Source organism: Neoarius graeffei, chromosome 14, assembly GCF_027579695.1.
Source record: "Neoarius graeffei isolate fNeoGra1 chromosome 14, fNeoGra1.pri, whole genome shotgun sequence".
In the NCBI taxonomy this organism is placed as follows: domain Eukaryota; kingdom Metazoa; phylum Chordata; class Actinopteri; order Siluriformes; family Ariidae; genus Neoarius; species Neoarius graeffei.
Genome location: NC_083582.1, coordinates 23,910,748 through 23,936,186, shown reverse-complemented (window position 1 = coordinate 23,936,186; position 25,439 = coordinate 23,910,748). Strand labels below are relative to the sequence as shown.

The window sequence follows — 25,439 nt, the reverse complement described above, 5'->3', positions numbered from 1 at the left end:
TAGTCCAACCATTCCAGATAGCCCTGCAAGTAATGGCATCACTGATCATATCCATACAAGTTGGAGAGGATCCAATCATGGACAGATAAAGAGGCTCATGACACTAGATCATCATCGCTATATTGTTTCCCTCAGACAAGACGCAGATTTCCAGTTCTGAGTGAACGCTGGCGCGTTTGGCAGCCGCTACTCCCCAGTCCCGCATTTGTTCGATTGTTATTTTTTAGCATTTTTACTTTCACGCTATCTGTGTTTTATTTTTTTCTTAACCTTCTCTGGGAGATGGGTTTCTTATCTCACGCTTCCTTGAATGTCATCTGCAAATACTAGTCTAAACAGTAACGTTACCTGTTGAGCAGATTCCAGGACTACCTGTGTCAGATATTTCCAACGCCCAGCGCTCGAAACTAACGGTGTCCCGATGTCCCGGGGACCATAAAAAATGTCATCGGGACACAAAATTATCATATCTGGGACAATCCCGGGACAATGGAAAAAAATAGATCTAGAAAAAAAAAGTTCTACATTAATATTATTTACAAAGCCGTAACACATACGTAGACATTCACCTAATTTGTCAATTTTAATTTTAAAACGTTAACAGCGAAAAATACATAGTAGCTACAGAGCAGCGCATTCTGTTCTAGAATCTTCGGCCGGAGTCCGCATTATATGGACTTGGAATGGAATTGCTACCGCACACGCTGCGCCGACTCTTGCCAGAACAAAAATGCTGAAGTGGTTGAAGCGGACCGACCGTGGGGAAGAAACTGAAAGCCCAGACATAACGTCTCCGGGACCTTCAGGATCCAAAGTGTCATCGCCTGGTCTGCAGGCAACGCTAGCAACTGAATGAACTTAATGAACACTGTTAGACACGTTATAAAATACAACAGGAATGATGTGGATGATATTGACGGAAGATACCGTTCAACAGAATAAGTGAGTTTTCTTGGTGTCTTTCTAGTTCAGAAAGTTTAGTCAGTCAGCAGCACAACAAGGCTCGGACCTGCCACTATGCTGATGTTCCACCCACGTTCCGGCAGCGAAAGTTCATAAAATGGATAACGGAAAGTTCATAAAAATGGATAACGGAAAGTTCATAAAAATGGATAACGGAAAGTTCATAAAATGGATAACGGAAAGTTCATAAAAATGGATAACGGTCTCATCTCATCTCATTATCTCTAGCCGCTTTATCCTGTTCTACAGGGTCGCAGGCAAGCTGGAGCCTATCCCAGCTGACTACGGGCGAAAGGCGGGGTACACCCTGGACAAGTCGCCAGGTCATCACAGGGCTATGGATAACGGTAATGGTGAAAATTATAAGTTGGCCTTATAAGTGCCAACAGATATTCAAGGTATAAGTAGATGAAATGAACATAAAAGGGGTCTTATTTTCAACTAAAGTGTACTGCAGATGTAGGGAGTTGAAACATTTTCTGAATGAGCTAGTTGGCCCCTTTAAATAAACGGGTATCTATTCATACAGTGAGATCGCCAAAGTTTAATAAACTGAAAATGCAATAACTGTAATTTTGAAGTAGATGATGTATAGGACGGGCGGCACGGTGGTGTAGTGGTTAGCGCTGTCGCCTCACAGCAAGAAGGTCCTGGGTTCGAGCCCCGGGGCCGGCGAGGGCCTTTCTGTGTGGAGTTTGCATGTTCTCCCCGTGTCCGCGTGGGTTTCCTCCGGGTGCTCCGGTTTCCCCCACAGTCCAAAGACATGCAGGTTAGGTTAACTGGTGGCTCTAAATTGACCATAGGTGTGAATGTGAGTGTGAATGGTTGTCTGTGTCTATGTGTCAGCCCTGTGATGACCTGGCGACTTGTCCAGGGTGTACCCCGCCTTTCGCCCGTAGTCAGCTAGGATAGGCTCCAGCTTGCCTGCGACCCTGTAGAAGGATAAAGCGGCTACAGATAATGAGATGTATAGGACATGTGTCGCTTGTGTCTTGTGACTTATTGTAAAAATGATATAAAGGGTTCAAAATTGCATAGTTACAAATATAATATTAACTTCATATGATAATATTAACCACTGGTTATTTCAGAGAGGGAAAAAAATGGGGACACTATTGCTTCCATTCGGGACAATACAACACAGAATTCGGGACCACTGGGGGACACAAAGAAAAAAAGTTAATTTCGAGCCCTGCCAACGCCCTCAGAAACCTGTTTGCTCTTGACATCCTAAGATAAGCCATCTGCTATTGCTGAAATCAGGATATAGACTGTGTACTGAGTGGGGATTCATCTTATCTACAGTGGGGCAAAAAAGTATTTAGTCAGTCACCAATTGTGCAAGTTCTTCCACTTAAAAAGATGAGAGAGGCCTGTAATTTTCATCATAGGTATACCTCAACTATGAGAGACAAAATGAGAAAAAAAAATCCAGAAAATCACATTGTCTGATTTTTAAAGAATTTATTTGCAAATTATGGTGGAAAATAAGTATTTGGTCAATAACAAAAGTTCATCTCAATACTTTGTTATATACCCTTTGTTGGCAATGACAGAGGTCAAACGTTTTCTGTAAGTCCTCACAAGGTTTTCACACACTGTTGCTGGTATTTTGGCCCATTCCTCCATGCAGATCTCCTCTAGAGCAGTGATGTTTTGGGGCTGTCGCTGGGCAACACGGACTTTCAACTCCCTCCAAAGATTTTCTATGGGGTTGAGATCTGGAGACTGGCTAGGCCACTCCAGGACCTTGAAATGCTTCTTACGAAGCCACTCCTTCGTTGCCCGGGCGGTGTGTTTGGGATCATTGTCATGCTGAAAGATCCAGCCACGTTTCATCTTCAATGCCCTTGCTGATGGAAGGAGGTTTTCCCTCAAAATCTCACGATACATGGCCCCATTCATTTTTTCCTTTACACGGATCAGTCGTCCTGGTCCCTTTGCAGAAAAACAGCCCCAAAGCATGATGTTTCCACCCCCATGCTTCACAGTAGGTATGGTGTTCTTTGGATGCAACTCGGCATTCTTTCTCCTCCAAACACGACAAGTTGAGTTTTTACCAAAAAGTTCTATTTTGGTTTCATCTGACCATATGACATTCTCCCAATCCTCTTCTGGATCATCCAAATGCTCTCTAGCAAACTTCAGACGGGCCTGGACATGTACTGGCTTAAGCAGGGGGACACGTCTGGCACTGCAGGATTTGAGTCCCTGGCGGCGTAGTGTGTTACTGATGGTAGCCTTTGTTACTTTGGTCCCAGCTCTCTGCAGGTCATTCACTAGGTCCCCCCGTGTGGTTCTGGGATTTTTGCTCACTGTTCTTGTGATCATTTTGACCCCACGGGGTGAGATCTTGCATGGAGCCCCAGATCGAGGGAGCTCATCAGTGGTCTTGTATGTCTTCCATTTTCTAATAATTGCTCCCACAGTTGATTTCTTCACACCAAGCTGCTTACCTATTGCAGATTCAGTCTTCCCAGCCTGGTGCCGGTCTCCAATTTTGTTTCTGGTGTCCTTTGACAGCTCTTTGGACTTGGCCATAGTGGAGTTTGGAGTGTGACTGAGGTTGTGGACAGGTGTCTTTTATACTGATAACGAGTTCAAACAGGTGCCATTAATACAGGTAACGAGTGGAGGACAGAGGAGGCTCTTAAAGAAGAAGTTACAGGTCTGTGAGAGCCAGAAATCTTGCTTGTTTGTAGGTGACCAAATACTTACAGTGGTGCTTGAAAGTTTGTGAACCCTATACAGTTTTCTATACTTCTGCATAAATATGACCTAAAACATCATCATATTTTCACACAAGTCCTAAAAGTAGATAAAGAGAACCCAGTTAAACAAATGAGACAAAAATATTATACTTGGTCATTTATTTATTGAGGAAAATGATCCAATATTACATATCTGTTAGTGGCAAAAGTATGTGAACCTTTGCTTTCAGTATCTGGTGTGAGCCCCTTGTGCAGCAATAACTGCACCTAAACGTTTCCAGTAACTGTTGATCAGTCCTGCACACTGGCTTGGAGGAATTTTAGCCCATTCCTCCATACAGAACAGCTTCAGCTCTGGGATGTTGGTGGGTTTCCTCACATGAACTGCTCGCTTCAGGTCCTTCCACATTTTGATTGGATTAAGGTCAGGACTTTGACTTGGCCATTCCAAAACATTAACTTTATTCTTCTTTAACCATTCTTTGGTAGAATGACTTGTGTGCTTAGGGTCGTTGTCTTGCTGCATGGCCCACCTTCTCTTGAGATTCAGTTCGTGGACAGATGTCCTGACATTTTGCTTGAGAATTCGCTGGTAAAATTCAGAATTCATTGTTCCATCAATGATGGCAAGCCGTCCTGGCCCAGATGCAGCAAAACAGGCCCAAACCATGATACTACCACCACCATGTTTCGCAGATGGGATAAGGTTTTTATGCTGGAATGCAGTGTTTTCCTTTCTCCAAACATAACACTTCTCATTTAAACCAAACAGTTCTATTTTGGTCTCATCTGTCCACAAAACATTTTTCCAATAGCCTTCTGGCTTGTCCATGTGATCTTTAGCAAACTGCAGACGAGTAGCAATGTTCTTTTTGGAGAGCAGTGGCTTTCTCCTTGCAACCCTGCCATGCACACCATTGTTGTTCAGTGTTCTCCTGATGGTGGACTCATGAACATTAGCCAATGTGAGAGAGGCCTTCAGTTGCTTAGAAGTTATCCTGGGGTCCTTTGTGACCTCGCCAACTATTACACGCCTTGCTCTTGGAGTGATCTTTGTTGGTCGACCATTCCTGGGGAGGGTAACAACAGTCTTGAATTTCCTCCCTTTGTACACAATCTGTCTGACTGTGGATTGGTGGAGTCCAAACACTTTAGAGATGGTTTTGTAACCTTTTCCAGCCTGATGAGCATCAACAATGCTTTTTCTGAGGTCCTCAGTTCATGTGAGGAAACTCACCAACATCTCAGAGTTGAAGCTGTTCTGTACAGAGGAATGGGCTAAAATTCCTCCAAGCCAGTGTGCAGGACTGATCAATAGTTACTGGAAATGTTTAGTTGCAGTTATTGCTGCACAAGGGGCTCACACCAGATACTGAAAGCAAAGGTTCATATACTTTTGCCACTCACAGATATGTAATATTGGATCATTTTCCTCAATAAATAAATGACCAAGTATAATATTTTTGTCTCAATTGTTTAACTGGGTTCTCTATATCTACTTTTAGGACTTGTGTGAAAATCTGATGATGTTTTAGGTCATATTTATGCAGAAATATAGAAAATTCTAAAGGGTTCACAAACTTTCAGGCACCACTGTATTTTACCGAGGGATTTACCAATTAATTCATTAAAAATCCTACAATGTGATTTCCTGGATTCTTTCCCCCCATTCTGTCTCTCATAGTTGAAGTGTACCTATGATGAAAATTACAGGCCTCTCTCATCTTTTTAAGTGGGAGAACTTGCACAATTGGTGGCTGACTAAATACTTTTTTTGCCCCACTGTACCTGTCCGGACTTTAAAACAGGAGTTTACTGAACTGTTGGCCAAACTGATGGACTAGGCTACTACTAACGCTGACTACACTGTATTACCTTGCGTGAGCCCTTTTAGGTGTGTCCGCCTTAACTGTTCTTTTGGGTAAGTCTCTTACTTGCTATGTGGGTAAGTTTCTTGTTAGAATGAACTATTGCTCTCCCTAGGGCTGGCTATTTCTGTTGCCTGCCCTCTGGAGTGTCAAGTGGAGTATCCTGTTGGCTAACGTGTTAAGGGCACAGGTATCTGGCTAGCTGCTCTGTGTGTAGCCTACATTTGCTTGCTTGGATGGTGCGTGCAACAGTGATTCTACTCTGGCTCCTTGTTTTGATCTAAGTCACCTACACTGGCTTTACAGTGAGCCAAAACTTTCGCATCAGCTTTCCTGGGACTTCTCCATGGCGCTTAAATATTCGTCTGCCTATCTCCACTATTTGGGGAATAAAACATATAAATTCCCTGACACTCTGCTTGCACACAAACATCTTGGGTTCCTGCGTCAGCCTAAATATATACATAGGGGCTCTGGACGGACGTTTGCTCGCCACCAACATCCAAACAACGTTGATTCGTTTTGGAGCTGGAATCGTAACATCAAGCGTACTGTCGTTGAGAGGCGCTCTGTTGACTTTACGAACTTGTGTTCCATAAATTTAGTTAAAACTTCACAGAATTGCCCTTCCTCAAGAAATGCGCAGTTTGCTTTATTAAATGTGCAATCTCTTAATAAAAAAGCACTCTACATTAATGACTTGATCACTGATGTTGGGATAGATCTACTATGTTTAACTGAAACTTGGCAAATACCAAATGATTTTCTGGCTTTAAATGAAGCTACTCCTGTTGGATACGAGTATATGGAGAAGCCATATTTAACTGGGTGGGGGGAGGGGGTGTGTCTTGCTGTGATCTATCGCTCCAGTTATAGGATTGTATCTATGCCCTTGCAGGATTTTTCATCATTTGAATGTCTTGCACTGAAATTTACTGGTGGTCTACCTCTACTGCTTTTGCTCATCTACTGGCCTCCCAGAGTTTCCTCTGTTTTTATTAATGAATTGTCTGAGCTGCTTTCATCTGTCAGCGCTCTATGTCCATCTATACTGGTGCTTGGTGATTTGAACATTCATGTTGACTCTGATAACTATGATTTTGCTAAAAACTTTGTGGCTGTCCTTGATTGTTTGATTTCACCCAACATGTAGATTTTCCCACCCACTCAAAGGGCCATATCTTAGATCTTGTTTGTACCTCTGGCATCACACCATCAAATTTATATTCCAGAGACTTCTGTGTTTCTGATCACATGGCTATTTTTTTTAAATATTGCTGTCCCTGAGCCTCTCCATCGCAGGCATGCAATTCGCACCATCACATACAGGAACACAAAAAACATAGTTACAGCTGATTTATTTGACACACTACACCCTATTCTGACCACTAAATCATTAAACTCATCCCCTGAGAAGTTAGTCATGCTACAACTCTCACCTTGCTGACTCTCTCAATCACCTTGCCCCCCTGAAGACGCGTACTGTCTCTTTCTCTCACTCTGCTCCGTGGTTCACACCTGAGCTTCGTAAAATGAAGGCTGCTGGTCGGCAGCTGGAGGGACTTAGTCGTAAAACTGGCCTGACAGTTCATGCGCTGGCATACAGTGACCATGTCTCTGCCTACAAAGAGTCTCTAATTGATGCCAAGACCAGTTATTCCACCACCATCATTACCAGAGGCCAAGGTAACCCTAGAGCCCTTTTTTCTACTGTAAACAAACTTATCTTGCCTGCTAAAAACTTTCCTCTTACTCCTTCTACTGATTTGTTGTAAATTTCTTGAATTTTTTCCAAACAAAATTAACTTTATATACAAGCAGATCAAATCCACTCCCATCACTCCCTCTAATGTCCCCTTTCCCTGTCCACCACCAGCTGGATGTTTCTCTGCTTTCTCATTAGTTGATGAGCAGTATGTCCTCGACTTAGTATCTAAATCCAGGCCTACTACCTGTCTCCTCGACCCTATGCCCACCTCTTTGGTCAAGATTTGCCTGCCAGTTCTCTGCCCCCTGCTGGTTAAGATAATAAACTCGTCCCTTTCAACTGGATTAGTCCCTCAGGCTCTCAAAACAGCAGCTATCACTCCTGTCTTGAAAAAACCTGGAGCAGCTATTGATGATTTTAAAAATTATCGCCCCATTTCCAATCTTCCCTTCATTGCAAAAGTCCTAGAGCGTATTGTTGCCAATCAGCTCCAAGAGCATTTAACCCAATATAATCTTTGGGAGAAGTTTCAGTCTGGGTTTAGGGCCATGCACAGCATCGAGACTGCCCTGGTCAAGGTTGTCAACGATTTGCTGTTAGCTGCTGACACTGGCCATGTCAGTATACTTGTTCTCCTCGACCTTACAGCAGCTTTTGACACTGTATGTCACAATCTTTTATTGAGCCGCTTAGAAACTCTGCTTAGCATCACTGGTTCTTCTTTAGCCTGGTTCAAATCTCATCTTACCATGAGAGAACAGTTTGTGTCAATTGGAGACTTTAGATCCCCTAAATCACCCCTCCTTCATGGTGTCCCTCAGGGCTCTGTCCTGGGACCCTTATTATTTGTAATATACATCCTCCCTCTTGGCCACATAATGCTGTAGCATTATGGGCTCAACTATCACTGTTAAGCCTAGGTCACAACCGGACATACGATTTTTTGGCTGTGCGATTTTTGGCGTTTCCCAAATCGCTGCATTTTTTTTGTTCGTGGAGAAAGACGCACGTTGGCCGTAAGTTTGTCTTGCAACCTGAAAAAAACGTAAGCGCCCGTAGAGTTTGTTTGACATAAAGAACCTCTGCGGCCGGTCTGCGGCCAGTCTACGGCTCGAAAATCAGCACGTCACACGCGCACCCTCAGTGCGTTTCACGTGCGCCCTCTGTGCGTTTCTTGCGTTTTTTGCACGTAGACCGGCCGTAGGAGCACGTACGGCCAGTTGTGACCTAGGCTTTATGCAGATGACACCCAAATTTACATGCAAACCAAACCCTCTCACCCACTCCCTCCGTCCAATCTTGTCAACTGTCTAAATGCAGTTAACAATTGGATGGTGCAGAACTTTCTTAAATTAAATCAAGACAAAACAGAAGCCATCCTCATTTCCACCCCTTCTATCTTGAAAAAACTGGAGCACTCACAGTTATCTATTCCTGGTTATTTCACCTTCACTACTGTTGAAGTAAGAAATCTGGGTGTTATTCTGGACTCTACTCTCTCTTTTGACTCACACGTTAAAAATATTACTAAAATAACTTTCTTTCACCTGAAAAGTCTCTCCAAACTCTGTCCCTCTTTAACTTCATCTGCAGCTGAAACGCTTATACATAGAGATATCCGATATTATCGGCCGACAGATATTATCGGCCCAATATTAACATAAAAATGTAATATCTGTTAATATTGTTATTGGATTTTTTTTGCCTCAAAACCGATAAAATAATGCTTGCGTTACACCCAAATAGTGCCTATGCGCTCCTGAAGCGTTTACCGGCGCAAAGATGATGACCTCATCAAGCTGTGTCTTGAAGCGTACAAACAAGCGTGGATGGCTGCAGTGACAAACTTGCTCGCTCTGTTTCAACATTAAGGAGGACTTTGTTTACTACTCTGGAAGGTCTGGACTGAAACTTTGTGCCTTCCTTGTTCTTATTGCACACTACCTTAATGTTGCATATCTTTGTTGTTGCTCATGTAGAGCAGTGCTGATTGAGCCCAGTTTATAATTTCAATGATTGCATTAGCCCAAGTAATGGGCTAGGGACACAGGCTGCTTACACCTTAAAATGTTTCATTTTTTGTACTTCACCTCAAGCCTGAAGTATTTTCTGTAGCTCAAACAAATGTGCAGTTTTCAAAATTGTGCAGTATAGTTGCCACATTGTAATTGACTCATATTTGTGCATTCATTCAATTAAGGTGATTGAGTTTTAGTTAAAGAAACAGTTCATGAGGCATCCTACAAACGCAGGCTCATTTAACACAGAAAAAAGAGTAGCCTGTCATACACTATGCCTGTTATTTTAGTTGACTTTAGATGCTGCTATGTTGCACATAGTTGTTCAGGTACAATGTTTTATCATTTGTGAAGAAGTCAAATTTGCCCTATTTGTTGTGGGCATTGTCAAGATTATCTCAGGGAGAGTGTAATCCAAACTGTTGTTTGAGACAATTTAAAAAAAAAAAATAAACATGGCACTTTTTCCCTAAATTAAGTTGAAGTATTTTTCTTATTTTGCACAGACAATGTTAACATTTGGAAAGCCTTGTTGCATTCAAGAATGCATCCAGTGCGGCATCACAATAACATTAAGCATGTTGTGTTAATTCCACAGCAGGAGATATGTGATGTTACCTAAATTAGTTCTGAGGAAAAATAACCCACATATCGACATCGGTATCGGCTGATATCGGAATCGAAAATTGAGAGTTGGACAATATCGGCATATCGGATATCGGCAAAAAAGCCAATATCGGACATCCCTACTTATACATGCTTTTATCACCTCAAGATTGGACTACTGTAATGCCCTACTCGATGGCATTCCAGCCAAGCGACTAAATAGGCTGCAGTATGTCCAAAACTCAGCTGCTAGGGTACTCACTCACACCAGGCCCTGGGATCATATTACTCCTATTCTCTACAACCTGCACTGGCTCCCAGTCAAATACCGCATTCAGTACAAAATTATCCTACTTGTCTACAAATCCCTACATAACCTGGCCCTATTTATCTCCTAACTCCATATCAGCTACCTCTAAATCTTCGCTCCACAGATGTCCACCTATTAGCAGTCCCTTATTCTCGGCTCTGCTCTATGGGTGACAGGGCTTTCAGTGTAAATGGCCCTAAGCTGTGGAATGCCACTAGCGTTGCGCCAATACTCAACACTGTCCACTTTCAAAAAACAGCTAAAAACACATCTCTTTAGCTTGGCCTTTTCTCTTTGATTTTTAATAACATTATTATATTGATTTCTCATGATCTTATTATTGTTCTTATTTTACTGTTTTGCTTTTTATTGTTTGTTTTACTATTCAGTGTCCTTGGGTACCTTGAAAGGCGCTTATAAATAAAATTTTTTATTATTATTATTAGATGATAAAGCACCTAAACTCTGACCTAAATAGACATGAAAGTTCCACTTGGAAGATGGCTCTGGACACTTACAATAAGTCAAGTTTATTTGTATAGCGCTTTTAACAATAAACATTGTCGCAAAGCAGCTTTACAGAATTTGAACGACTTAAAATATGAGCTAATTTTATCCCTAATCTATCCCCAACGAGCACGCCTGTGGCGAAAGTGACAAGGAAAAACTCCCTCAGACGACATGAGGAAGAAACCTTGAGAGGAATCAGACTCAAAAGGGAACCCATGGGGGCGTCGTGGCTCAGGTGGTTAAGGCGCCATACCATGAATGCGGGCGACCCGGGTTCGATTCCGGCCTGAGGTCATTTCCCGATCCCTTCCCGTCTCTCTCTCCCGCTCATTTCCTGTCTCTACACTGTCCTATCCAATAAAGGTGCAAAAAGCCCAAAAAAAAAATATCTTTAAAAAAAAAAGGGAACCCATCCCCATCCGAGCAACAATAGACAACATGACTATAACATTAACAGTCCTAACATAAAGTCAGCTTCGTTGATGCTATAAACCCCCCACTGACGGAAACCCGAGTGCAAAACCGTTTACGACAACCGTAGTCCCAAAGTCAGCAAGTCAACTGCAGTCACCAGCCACAAAAGCACCACTGCAAGAGTCCAGAGCGTCCTCCAGGCGCGACCCCCAACTGTCCACATGGGGCCGCCCTCCACAGGAGCGATGCGATGAGACTCCAACCAGACACAGGGCACCAGGATGGATCAGGCAGGTCCGAGGAACAGAAGAGGTCAGCATCTCGATCCCAGGACCGACATGTAACTCAGAGAGACAGATTTGGGGGGGGGAACACAGGTTGTTAGGTATGCCCAATGTCACCTGAATAAGTAGGAACAATATACATATTGCACTGAGTACAAGCAGGGACTCTGGAAACTAACTATGACAGCATAACTAAAAGGGGAGAGCCAGAAGGTAACATAGGCATGAGGGAGCCCCGGGACATAAAGCAGCCAGCCACTACACCAGGGGTCATCAAACTACGGCCCGCCACCCCCCTTTGACCGGCCCCCCAGCCCTTCTGCCCCCCACCACTTGAACCGGCCCTATGAGGCAATCCCCAAAAGTGGTCATGGCCTATTTTTTTAAATTGCTTTTTGGCAAATAATAACATGTCTGCATCTTGTATTTTGTTGATTTTATCAATTAAAATTGATATTTAGTTATAAAATGAACTATTCATATTTTCCGGATTTTCGTCATATGATTTTCGTCATATGCTTTCGTCAAGCAGTGACAGGCAGCGCGCGCGCGCAGAGAACTGTCAGTGTTCAGGACAGCAAAATGGCTAGCAGTAAGCGAAAAGCTGACAGAGAGTGCAGAGTTTTTAAAGAACAGTGGACCACCGATTATTTTTTCGTTCAGTGTAAGGACCGTGCAGTTTGTCTTTTATGTAAAGAAAGTGTGTCAGTTTTCAAAGAATATAATCTGTGTCGTCACTACGAAACCCGCCACAAAGAGTATGCTAGTTTGCGAGGGCAAACAAGAGAAGACAGGATTCGGAGGATGAAATGCGGACTGGCTGCACAACAGAATGTATTCCTTTGCCAAACCCAGATCAACCAGGCTGCTGTCCGAGCTAGCTATAAGGTAGCTCACCTACTAGCTACCCATGGAAAGCCGTTTACTGATGGGGACTTTGTTAAAGTATGCATGCTTGCTGTGGCCGAGGAGGTGTGCCCCGACAAGAAGGATGCGCTGAACGCGGTGAGTCTCTCCGTACCTGCTATGACCAGGCGAACCGAAGATTTGGGGGACAACGTGTATGACCAGCTGAATGAGAGAGCGTCAGAATTCGAGTTTTTTGCTTTGGCCATGGATGAGAGCAATGACGTGCAGGACACAGCACAACTGCTGTGATCTATTGCTCACATTATTATAATTTCACTGTTTTTTAAAATGTATTTATTTTATAGGACTATTTATTTGACCTTTATTAAGTGCTGCACACTATTATTATTAATAATATCAACAGGCCTACCTACAATTTATAATTTTCCACTCACCTTTGCCAGTGTCAATCACCTCAACTAGGCAGATGTTTCTTACCTTGACAGCTTTGATGTTATTTTTATTAGAAAATAAATAAATGGAATATCTGTGGTATTTCAAATTAAAACAAAGTGTGAAGACTCGATTACTACTTTTGCAAACCACTAGTAAAGATAAACAAATATGTGCCAGGAATCAAGTGTTGATATAGTAGTGGGGATATAGTAGTGGGGATGGCTGTGCCAGGCTAGTAATCTCTACTACACAATGAGGCCTGCTGGTGGTCATATTTGTCTGGGTCATAAAATTCTATGTTATATAGCTGACCCGGGTCGGCATGGTGGTGTAGTGGTTAGCGCTGTCGCCTCACAGCAAGAAGGTCTGGGTTCAAGCCCTGTGGCCGACGAGGGCCTTTCTGTGTGGAGTTTGCATGTTCTCCCCGTGTCCGCGTGGGTTTCCTCCGGGTGCTCCGGTTTCCCCCACAGTCCAAAGACATGCAGGTTAGGTTAACTGGTGACTCTAAATTGACCGTAGGTGTGAATGTGAGTGTGAATGGTTGTCTGTATCTATGTGTCAGCCCTGTGATGACCTGGCGACTTGTCCAGGGTGTACCCCGCCTATCGCCCGTAGTGAGCTGGGATAGGCTCCAGCTTGCCTGCAACCCTGTAGAACAGGATAAAGCGGCTAGAGATAATGAGATGAGATAGCTGACCCGACCCCCCCATCACAGTCAGGAACGACAATGTGGCCCCCAGAGAAAAAAGTTTGGTGACTCCTGCACTACACCGTCAACAAACTCGAGTGAGCAAGCGAGTGGGGGACTGACAGCATCCATACATCCCAGTTTACCAAAACACTATGTCTGAGGACCCTCTAGATCTACTCCTTTACCTCATAAACACCATTAACAAAAGGCTTGACTAAACAGATATGTTTTCAGCCTAGACTTAAACACTGAGACTGTGTCTGATTCCCGAACACTACTTGGAAGGCTGTTCCATAACTGTGGGGCTTTGTAAGAAAAGGCTCTGCCCCCTGATGTAGCCTTCACTATACGAGGTACCAGCAGATAGCCTGCACCTTTTGATCTAAGTAGGCATGGCAGGTCATAGAGGAGCAGAAGTTCACTCAGGTACTGTGGTGCAAGACCATTCAGTGCTTTAAAGGTCAATAGTAGTATTTTATAATCAATATGAAATTTGATTGGGAGCCAATGCAGTGTGGATAAGACGGGTGATGTGGTCATATTTTCTAGTTCTAGTAAGGACACTTGCTGCTGCATTTTGAACTAACTGGAGCTTGTTTATGCACTTATTGGAACATCCAAACAGTAAGGCATTACAATAATCCAACCTGGAGGTAACGAAAGTATGAACTAGTTTTTCTGCGTCACGTAATGACATTAAATTTCTTATCTTAGCAATATTTCTGAGATGAAAGAAAGCTATCCAGGTAATGTTATCAATGTGAGTTTCGAATGAAAGACTGGGGTCAATAATCACTCCGAGGTCTTTTACTGCTGCACGTGAAGAAACAGAAAGGCCATCCAGAGTTACTGTGTAATCAGAAAACTTACTTCTAGCTGCATGTGGTCCTAGTACAAGTACTTCAGTCGTGCCAGAGTTAAGCAGAAGGAAATTAATAAGCATCCAGTGTCTAATGTCCTTTACACATTCCTCAATTCTATAAAGCTGGTGTCTCTCATCAGGTTTTGCAGAAACATACAACTGTGTGTCATCAGCATAACAGTGGAAACTAATACAATGTTTACAAATAATATCACCCAGAGGTAACATATATAAAGAAAAAAGCAGTGGACCCAAGACAGAACCTTGTGGAACACCAAACTTTACCTCAGTACGTCTAGAAATATCATAATTTATATCAACATACTGATAGTGATCAGTTAAATAAGACCTGAGCCAGGAGAGGGCCATTCCCTTAACTCCCACAACATTTTCTAGTCTATCCAGAAGAATGAAATGATCAATGGTATCAAATGCTGCACTAAAGTCAAGCAACACAAGCAGCGAGACACAGCCCTGATCAGATGCCAACAGTAGGTCGTTTACTACTTTAACCAAAGCTGTCTCTGTGCTATGATGAGGTCTAAATCCTGACTGATACATTTCATGGATGTTATTCCTATGTAAATATAAGCATAACTGCTGTGCCACAGCTTTTTCAAGGATCTTGGAGATAAAGGGGAGGTTTGATATTGGCCGATAATTGGACAGCTGACAGGGATCAAAGTCAGGTTTTTTAATCAGGGGTTTGGTAACTGCTAGTTTAAAGGATTAGGGTACATAGCCAATCGTAAGAGAAAAATGTATTATTTTTAGAAGCGGTTCAATTACTTCAGGTATTATCTGTTTGAATAGACGTGTAGGTAAGGGATCTAGTACACAAGTTGAGGCTTTTGATGCCGAGATTAATGAAAGTAATTCAGTTTCTTTTAGGGAGTAAAACATTCTAATTGATGATCTGATACAGTTATATTGTTAACTACAGGGTCACTTACATTGTCTGACCTTAAATTAGTAGTTTGAATTTTTTGTTGGATATTCTCAATTTTGTCATTAAAAAAATTCATGAAATCTTTGCTACTACATACTGCAGGTATGCATGTGTCTATAGTGGACTTATTCCTGGTTCATTTTGCTGCAGTATTAAATAGGAATCTAGGATTATTTTTGTTATCTTCTATTAGGGAGGAGAGATATGTTGATCTCGCAGCACTAAGAGCTTTTCTATACTTCAGGAAGCTCTCCTTCCACGCTAATTTGAACACTACCAATTTTGTTTGACGCCATTTACGTTCCAATTTTTGAGTGGTCTGTTTTAATGTGCGAGTGTCATCATTATACCAGGGTGCTAATTTTTTGTCTCTGACCATTTTCCTTTTAAGAGGAGCAACATTATCTAAGGTATGGCGGAATGTTGATTCTAAGCATTCAGTTGCCTGATCAAGTTCTGCAGGGGCTGACAGTGACCCAATCAAAGTTGATAACTCTGGGAGATCATTTATAAAGCTCTGTGCAGTAGTTGACGTGAATGTACTTTGAATACAGTAGCGTGGTGAGGTGTATATATTATTACTCAGACATATTTTGAATGAGATGAGATCATGATCTAAGATAACTTCAGACTGTGGAAGTGTGACTATATTTTCTATGTTTAACCCGAATGTTAGTATTAGATCGAGGGTGTGACCACAATTATGGGTCGGTCCTATGACATTCTGATTAATCCCTACTGAATCTAAAATGGACACAAACGCTGTTTTCAAAGGGTCTTCTGGGTTATCAAAGTGAATATTAAAATTTCCGACAACTAAAGCTTTATCTAAGGAAATGACCAAATCTGAGATAAAATCTGCAAATTCAGAAAGAAACTCAGAATATGGCCCCGGGGGCCTGTAAATAATAAGTAACGGAATTAACTGGGTAGATTTATTTTTCGAGGCTACATACATTATATGAGTATGAAGAACTTCAAATATATTAAATTTATAACCAGGTTTTTGTGTTACACCTAGATAATCATTATAAATAACTGCAACGCCTCCTCCTCTGCCAGTTAGACGAGGCTGGTGTATATAACTGTATCCAGGAGGACTCGCTTCATTTCATGCTATATATTCATTTGGCTTAATCCATGTTTCAGTTAAACAAAGTACATTAAACTCCTGATCAGTAATGAGTTCATTAACCATTAGTGCTTTAGATGTAAGAGATTTAATATTTAATAGCCCCACCTTTAGATCAAAGGTGCTGGCAGTGGCTGTACAGTCAGTATGATCTAATTTTATATTGACTAAGTTACAGGAACAAACTCTCTGAATATTTCTACCTTTTTGTTTAGCTCAGGGAACAGACACAGTCTCAATGTAGTGGACCCTGAGTGACGACTCTGTGCAGCTAGCAGACAGTCGGTTTAGCCTGTTCGTCTGCTCCCTGGCCTTGGCTCTGGATTGTCAGAAATTAACTAGGCCTGTTCTGAGACTATGACGTATGCTGCAGGAAATGAGAGCAGCACCTTCCCGAGTGGGATGGATACCATCCCGCCCTAACAGGCCAGCAGTGCCCTCAAAATTAGCCCAATTATCTATAAAGCGCACACTGTTTTCAGAGCACCATCTGGACAACCAGCAGTTCAGCGACGCTGTAAGCTACATCGCCACGCCGCATTGGGATGGGGCCAGAGCATACTACAGCATCGGACATCGCCTTCGCTAATTTAAACACCTCTACAAAGTTACTCTCAGTAACCTCAGACTGACGAAGACATACATCATTAGCTCCTGCATGGATAACTATCTTTGAGAACCTGTGCTTGCCTAGGACCCTAAGATTACCTGCTATGTCCGGCACCCTGGCTCCCGGTATACACCTGACTAAAGCTGCTGGTGCCCCAAAAGGCTGAGCTAATTTCACATGCTGTATGATACAGTCCCCCATAACCAGAGCTCTTTCAGGTTTCTCAGCAGGTGCATCACGAAGGAGAGCAAACCTGTTCAACACGTGATGCAGAGAGGAGTGGTGCTCCCGTGGGCGAGCCTCAGCGGTAGCTTTGGCTCTACGCTTATGCGGCGGAGTCGTCACCCATTCGCCCCGCTGTAAGGGCTCTAATGCCGGAGTTGGGGGATTGCTAACTCCACCTATGGCATCCAGACTTTCCCCTACAGAAACTACACTGTTCTCATTCTTACTGGCCTTCTCTAAAGCCTGGACACGCGCTTCTAGCACTATAATATTCTCCGTCAGAGAGCTAACTAATCTGCACTTATCACAAATAAAGCTATCGCGAGCGACAGAGGAAGAAGGACTTCGTGCACTCAGCACACTGAACAGGCTGAAGGTGTGCCATGATAAGATTCACGTACCTTAATCGAAGGTCTGTTGATATTAAAGCAGATCCGATGTAGATGGCCTCCACTTGTGGTCTTTACACAGGACGAGAAAAAAAAAGAAAAAGAAAGTTTCCGGTCTCGGCGTTCTTCCGAAAAAGAGAGGAAAAAAACGGAAAAAGGAAAGCAAAAGTGGAAACTACAAAAAGGAAAGCAAAAGTATACTAAAAAATGAAGAGAATACTGGAAAATTATTTGTATAATTTTTTTTTAAAAGATTAATTAACGCCAACACTTGCGGAAAAAAGACTTGTCGCAAACAACTCAGGAACCAGGAAGTGCGTAGCACTGTTGATCAGTCCTGCACACCGGCTTAGAGGAATTTTAGCCCATTCCTCCATACAGAATAGCTTCAACTCTGGGATGTTGGTGGGTTTCTTCACATGAACTGCTCGCTTCAGGTCCTTCCACAACATTTCGATTGGATTAAGGTCAGGACTTTGGTTTTGGCCATTCCAAAACATTAACTTTATTCTTCTTTAACCATTCTTTGGTAGAACGACTTGTGTGCTTAGGGTTGTTGGCTTGCTGCATGACCCACCTTCTCTTGAGATTCAGTTCATGGCCAGATGTCCTGACATTTTCTTTTAGAATTCACTGGTATAATTCAGAATTCATCGTTCCATCAATGATGGCAAGCCGTCCTGGCCCAGATGCAGCAAAACAAGCCCAAACCATGATACTACCACCACCACCATGTTTCACAGATGGGATAAGATTCTTATGCTGGAATGCAGTGTTTTCCTTTCTCCAAGCATAACGTTTCTCATTTAAACCAAAAAGTTTTATTTTGGTCTCATCCATCCACAAAACATTTTTCCAATAGCTTTCTGGCTTGTTCACATGATCTTTAGCAAACTGCAGATGAGCAGCAATGTTCTTTTTGGAGAGCAGTGGCATTCTCCTTGCAACCCTGCCATGCACACCATTGTTGTTCAGTGTTCTCCTGATGGCGGACTAGGGCTTTGACTTCGAACTTCGATATTCGAATACAATTCGAATGTTGTGAAAAAAAAGAGATGTTCGAATGAATATTAGGCAGCTCTAAATATTCAAACCTGTATATGGTATCATTAGGCATAATTCTTTTATTTTTGTGAATGTGGTTGTAAACGTTTTCAGTTCAGGTCGCAGGTTTTTTTTTTTAACGTCTGTGGAATTTATGTGAATCGCGAAGGTCATTGTCTTTTGTCTTATCTGGGCACCTGTAGACGTTAGCGTCAAGCTGGCATGCATTGAACAATGGAGTCAGATGCTAGCATGTTGGAGATTTGCACTCCGGAGAATTTAAAAAGTGATGTGTGGTGCTATTTTGGATTCGAAAAAAAAGATGGAGAATGCGATAAAAAAAAAGGTTACCTGTAAAATATGTGGAAACAAATTGGCCTATCAATCAACAACTTCAAACTTGAGGGCCCACTTGAAGACATTGCACGCGGGAGCGCTAGAAGGTGAGAGGGGGCTGCTAATGTAGCCCCTTTTTATTACTAAATTACTAACGCAGACTATGCGACACTGCGCAGTAATGCTTTCATGCGCTGTTATTTTTGTCACCTTGGGATAGTTGCTAAAATAAAAAAAAACTATTAGCTTACTTGCGCAAGTAGCCTATAGGCCTAAATTAATTTAGCCTACACATGGTGGAATTTACATACCATGAAGTTCATAAGTTAACGAAGTGAGCACGTAAAACTAATCTGTGATCTTATAACATATCGTGTCCGTGTTTGTTTGAATTGTGAATCAGAGAAGCGAGCAGGAAGCAGTGACATGACAGCTGACACCGGTCTCATTCAAAACAAACATTCTCAAAAGCCAACACGAATGGGCTCGGAACGGCAGTGTTATAAACTCACAGATTAGGTGTAGGCCTAGCAGTACCTGCTCATTTTGTAAACGTTCCCCTTTGATTGTCAGTGAGGCTACAGTTTAGAGGCTTTCATCAGTACAAGCAACCAGGAAACCGAAGGAACAGCGTTTCACACAAAAAAGGCAACGGACAAACGACGAAGTTTGTGGATTATGTAACGTTAAGTGTCAGCCGGTATAATGCCAATTACTACGACACTGCACGTTTCATTAGTAGTGGTTGTAAAAACATGCCTGAATATTTCATATTTCCTGCACGTAATCTTAGGCAGCTGGGCCATAGAAGGTTCACGCTGCATGCTGCATGCTACACGTTCACGTGAAGAACCGGACCCTGGGCCATTAAACTTCATGCTTGGATGTTCACGTGTTGCGTCTGTTCTACTTTGACCGAGTAACCAACAATATGGACTCTTCGGATGACGACGATTGCCTCATTCTGCTTTTACTGAGACAGAGGAAGAGAAAAAGGAACAGAATTTGGAGCCGAGAACACTTCCTTTTGAGAGAAACCCGTGGTGAATTTCACCGAACATTCTATAATCTGCTTGACAATCCCGATGAAGAACTATTTTTCAATTATACCATTCAATTATATTTTTTCTGAAGTTTTCCCCTGAAAGCATAGAGTTATCTCCCTAGACCCGTTCTGATTGGCTGGCGCGGCGGTGACCGCATGCATTGACTGGAATTTCCGTCTTCACGCCTAGAAAAAAGTGTGCATGTTCATTTCACGCTTCACGCGTGAAGTGTGCAACGTGAACGCCGTTCTATGGCCCAGAGCAAGTCATGCTACGTTTGTCCACTTTTCTTTACACGCGTGTAGCGTGTAGTGTGCAGCATGCAGCGTGCAGCGTGAACCTTCTATGGCCCAGCTGCCTTATTGACATTGACTGAACACTGCCCCCTGGTGGACTGAATATCATTTAATTTTGATGCCGAGGTGTTAGTGAGGCATTTAAGAATAATATAATTAATAAAAAAGTTCGAATACTATTCGAATGTCTAGATTAATTTCCAAACGAACTTCGAATATGATTTTTGGGCCAAGGTCAAAGCCCTATGGCGGACTCATGAACATTAACATTAGCCAATGTGAGAGAGGTCTTCAGTTGCTTAGAAGTTACCCTGGGGTCCTTTGTGACCTCGCCTACTATTACACACCTTGCTCTTAGAGCACCTTTGTTGGTCGACCACTCCTGGGGAGGGTAACAATGGTCTTGAATTTCCTCCATTTGTATACAATCTGTCTGACTGTGGATTGGTGGAGTCCAAACTCTTTAGAGATGGTTTTGTAACCTTTTCCAGCTTGATGAGCATCAACAACGCTTTTTTCTGAGGTCCTCAGAAATCTCCTTCATTCGTGCCATGACACACTTCCACAAATGTGTTGTGAAGATCAGACTTTGATAGATCCCTGTTCTTTAAATAAAACAGGGTGCCCACTCACACCTGATTGTCATCCCATTGATTGAAAACACCTGACTCTAATTTCACCTTCAAATTAACTGATAATCCTAGAGGTTCACATACTTTTGCCACTCACAGATATGTAATATTGGATCATTTTCCTCAATAAATAAATGACCAAGTATAATATTTTTGTCTCATTTGTTTAACTGGGTTCTCTTTCTCTACTTTTAGGACTTGTATGAAAATCTGATGATGTTTTAGGTCATATTTATACAGAAATATAGAAAATTCTAAAGAGTTCACAAACTTTCAGGCACCACTGTATGATATAGTGTTAGATTGAGCACTGACCTGTCAGAATGCCAGCGATGACCTGGTGGGGAAAATGAGCCAAAATGAAGATCCGTGACAGACCAACCGCTCCCAACAGCAGCACGTAAAAGATGTAAGGTATCCCAGCTAGTATCTTACTATATATAGGAGAGTCCATGTTAGAAAAAATTAATGTTCCATACCTCATTGACATACCATCCCATGATCCAGGATAACAGTCAAAATATGAATCCTTCTATATTCTGACTAACCTGCCAGAGCGAGAATGAAGAAAGGAGGCCAGATCGGATGTCACCACCCACCAGACGGCAGCAGTGACCATGGCATGGCCTGAGGGACTACCTGGAAAGTGTGAAACTGTGAGTTATAAACATCAACGAGCTGTTTAGGGTATAATTAATAAATGGATGAATGATCACAGTACTTCGAACCATCCTTGTCAAACTGTCCAAAAACACAGCGAACATAAGAAATGCAAAAATGTCTTAAGCCATCCCTGCACACATTGAACAATGTGTTACTGACTTCTATGCATTTTTGGTTTCCTAACCTGGTCCTGTCTCACAGGTGGACTGGAATTGCTGGACCGAAGGGCTGTTTTTCACAAATAAACCTGACTGACCAATCCACCAGTAAGGCCTCTCCCCAAACAGGACCCTATAAAAGAGACAACACAGGACAGGATGCGCAAATTAGCACTGTGTATATATCACTAAATCAGTCATCTCATCTCATCTCATTATCTGTAGCCGCTTTATCCTGTTCTATCTGTAAGGAATAAAACATGACTTAAGTTCTGCTTTATATATGAAAATATCATTCATTAAATAAGGACATCATACTTCTTATGTTTATAGTTACATTTAATGCTGTGAAATAATTTCCCAAAAGGACAGACAACAGAACAACTTTTCGTTTCGTGTGTTTTTATTTGAAAGTATCAAAAGTGTTACAATTTTCCTGTTTACCATTGTTGGTCGAATGAAGTGAAATTTGTTGCTATTATTCAACACTAACAGTTTCATTGGCAAGCTATTGACAGATATTTGATTTTAGCCCCCAATTTAATATCACCACTAGACATCACTGAGCATCAATTACAATTTGAGAGCATATGATACAACGTGGGCGGCACGGTGGTGTAGTGGTTAGCGCTGTCGCCTCACAGCAAGAAGGTCCGGGTTCGAGCCCCGTGGCCGGCAAGGGCCTTTCTGTGCGGAGTTTGCATGTTCTCCCCGTGTCCGCGTGGGTTTCCTCCGGGTGCTCCAGTTTCCCCCACAGTCCAAAGACATGCAGGTTAGGTTAACTGGTGACTCTAAATTGACCGTAGGTGTGAATGTGAGTGTGAATGGTTGTCTGTGTCTATGTGTCAGCCCTGTGATGACCTGGCGACTTGTCCAGGGTGTACCCCGCCTTTCGCCCGTAGTCCAGCTTGCCTGCGACCCTGTAGAACAGGATAAAGCGGCTACAGATAATGAGAGGAGATGAGACGAGACAACGTAACTGGACTTGACATTTTAAAACTATCAACTGTACACCAATTTATCAAATATTTTCCAATTTAAGCTGCACCAAGCTCTGAATTAAACATACACTGATTGACTTTGGAATCTGAAATTAATATTTTTCCCCTCATCAGAGTGACATGTCAAGGACAAGTGGCTGAAAACAGCAGATGAACTGATTAGATTTTGCAATTGATCCAAACAGGGTCAAGGTCAGAGCAAGGTCAAAGTCTGAAATAGGGTTTCTTCAATAGCTTCCTTCCTGCTTGTCATACAAAGATTTTTTTCTTATGCACTTATGGTCAAGAACTCATTTTGCCATCAGTGTCTGTCTGAGATTCTCGTTAGTGTGATATCTCAAGAATGAGTGGTTGAATGTTTGTAGGATTTACATGGAATTATTATCGTAACCAATTATCTGCTACTACTGGTCACCTGGCCCCTCCTCCTCTCCATTCTGCCCAGCCCACTCAAAACTGCTATCTGTCCTGGCTCCCCATTGGTGGAATGATGTTCCCAACTTTTGAGGTTGGTGGAACGACTTTTGAGATCAGAACTGCCAACTCCCTGACCACCTTCAAGCGCAGACTGAAGACTCATCTTTTCAGGCTGCACCTCTCCCCTGCCCACTGTCTATTGGTCTTGACCAACCCAGGCTGTGTACTGTCTAGCCTGGGGTTAGCTGTTGGAGTTTTATTTTTCTCTATTTAGTTGTACTTTGTCAGTTCATTTGTATGGTTGGTTTGTTTCCTTGGCTGTTTGCTGAATGTTGGTACTTCAACAGAATATTACACTAAGTATTATTCTGTCACTTGTTCAGTTGGCTCTAGAACTTTCTTGTCTAGAAGTTCAGCAATTGTTGTACGTCGCTCTAGATATCATCATCATCTGTCATCCAGCGAGCCGGTGACTTGATAAGATATCCTATCCCAGACCCGCCGGTCGAGCATAGCTGCTCTGAGTTGATCTTCCTTCAACCCCGTCTCTCGCTCGAGGATCGTTTTCAGAGTGGTACGTGGTCGACCGACTTTGCGCTTCGCCTCAGGCTCCCACAAGAGAACTTGTGCGGCAGGCTGATCGTGACGAAACACATGGCCGCACAATGCCAGATGGCGTTTGGCGATTATGGTTGAGAGGCGTGGTAGGGAACCATACAGGCGGTTGTTTGTCCAATGGTCCTGCCAGCTGACGTTGAACACTCTGCGGCGCATGCGGGTGTACGTGCCATCCAAGGATTGCTCTTGTGCTCTCGTTAGAGACCAAGACTCGGATCCGTAGAGAAGAATGGATTCGACTGAGGCCTTGAACACTCTGACCTTTGTGTCTCTAGACAGCTCTAGATAACGGTGTCTACTAAATACCATGTAACGTAATGTAATGAGCAGATTAGATTTTGTAAATGATCCAAACAGGATCAAGGTCACATCGAGGTAAAATGCCTAAAACAATTTTCAATAACTTCCTTGCTGTTCGAAGGAAGTTCTGGAATACAACATGAATGACTAGGAATTCTTGGTTTAGGATGTCGACCAGCTGGCATCAAGTTTGACTTGTATGAATCCATGTGGCATTTTATTCTTCTTTCAGCTGCTCCCATTAGGGGTCACCACAGCAGATGTGTTCCATATATTTGATTAGGTGTAGGTTTTACACCAGATGCCCTTCCTGACGCAACCCAATCTATCCAGGCTTGGGACCAGCAATAAGCTGGCACTGGCTTGTGTGGTATTTTTACCTAAGCTGTATGTCTTTGAACTGCGGGGGAAACCAGGGCACCCGGAGGAAACCCACGCAGCCATGGGAAGAAGATACAACTCCACACAGAAAGGCCTCCGTCAGCCACTGAGGTTCGAACCCAGAACCTTCTTGCTGTTAGGCGACAGTGCTGACCACCATACCGCCCTTCTATGTGACATTATTATGTGCTGAATGATAATCTCAGTCACCAACATACTTTGCAAGCCACATCCCACAAGCCATTACATCATTTACAATTCAAACATAGGCATTTATTACCATTTAAAAACTAGATTAAGCCACTCTGATACAGCAGCCACCCAGAGGATGGCGATGCCGGTTCGTCTGTGCAGGTAGAAAACGGGTGGGAAAACGAGCAGAAATGCCGCTTTTGGGTCTCCCATATGAGTAGCGAGCTGCCAGAAAGACTGGTAATTTCTCGTGTGTGACTGAAGAAGCTCAGCCATCCAAATACCTTGAGTATAAACCGCCTCCATTTTACTGAAGTGAGCTAATGAACCTGAAATAACACAACAGCCGTGATGGGGCGAGCTAGCTTGCTAAATTCTGTCACTAACTAGCAGCTATAACACTAATTACTACGGTTTTTACGCTCAGCTTCGTACAACGCTGCAAAAAGTTGGAAACAGAAAACGCTATCATGAAAAAATAACGTTTAACGTGTTCGCCGGTAACATTTTGACAAGAATGCTAATACAGTACTAAAGTAAATCCATTGGCAGAGCTGCAGCACTGAGCTCTATATAAAATCTGGAGAGCTCATGGGCTCGTCAAAGTGAAGCCATCTGGCCGCCATCTTACCACTCGCATTGCCTGTATTTGGCTTGTGTGTTAAACCATCGTGCCCGATCAAACTGACTTTTTTCCCCTTTCATTACCTCCTCTTATTTTCTCACCTTTAACCCCATTCCCTTCACTGTTATTGTTTTGTTTTCCAGTCCAGTCTCTTGTCATTTTTATTAATGGCTCT

General features: G+C 42.7%; 1 protein-coding gene across 1 annotated transcript in view; it reads right to left on the bottom strand.

The window, feature by feature from the left end:
- g6pc3 (glucose-6-phosphatase catalytic subunit 3) overlaps window positions 1-25,194 on the bottom strand; it is a 41,269-nt gene extending 16,075 nt beyond the window's left edge. Inside the window, exons 1-4 of the mRNA XM_060938776.1 lie at window positions 24,728-25,194; window positions 21,757-21,863; window positions 21,458-21,548; window positions 21,225-21,343 (exon numbers count right to left, since the gene is read on the bottom strand). Coding sequence (XP_060794759.1) covers window positions 21,225-21,343; window positions 21,458-21,548; window positions 21,757-21,863; window positions 24,728-24,945 — 535 coding nt within the window. The 5' untranslated portion in view covers window positions 24,946-25,194. The remainder of the gene's footprint in view (window positions 1-21,224; window positions 21,344-21,457; window positions 21,549-21,756; window positions 21,864-24,727) is intronic.
- Between the last annotated feature and the right edge of the window lie 245 nt (window positions 25,195-25,439).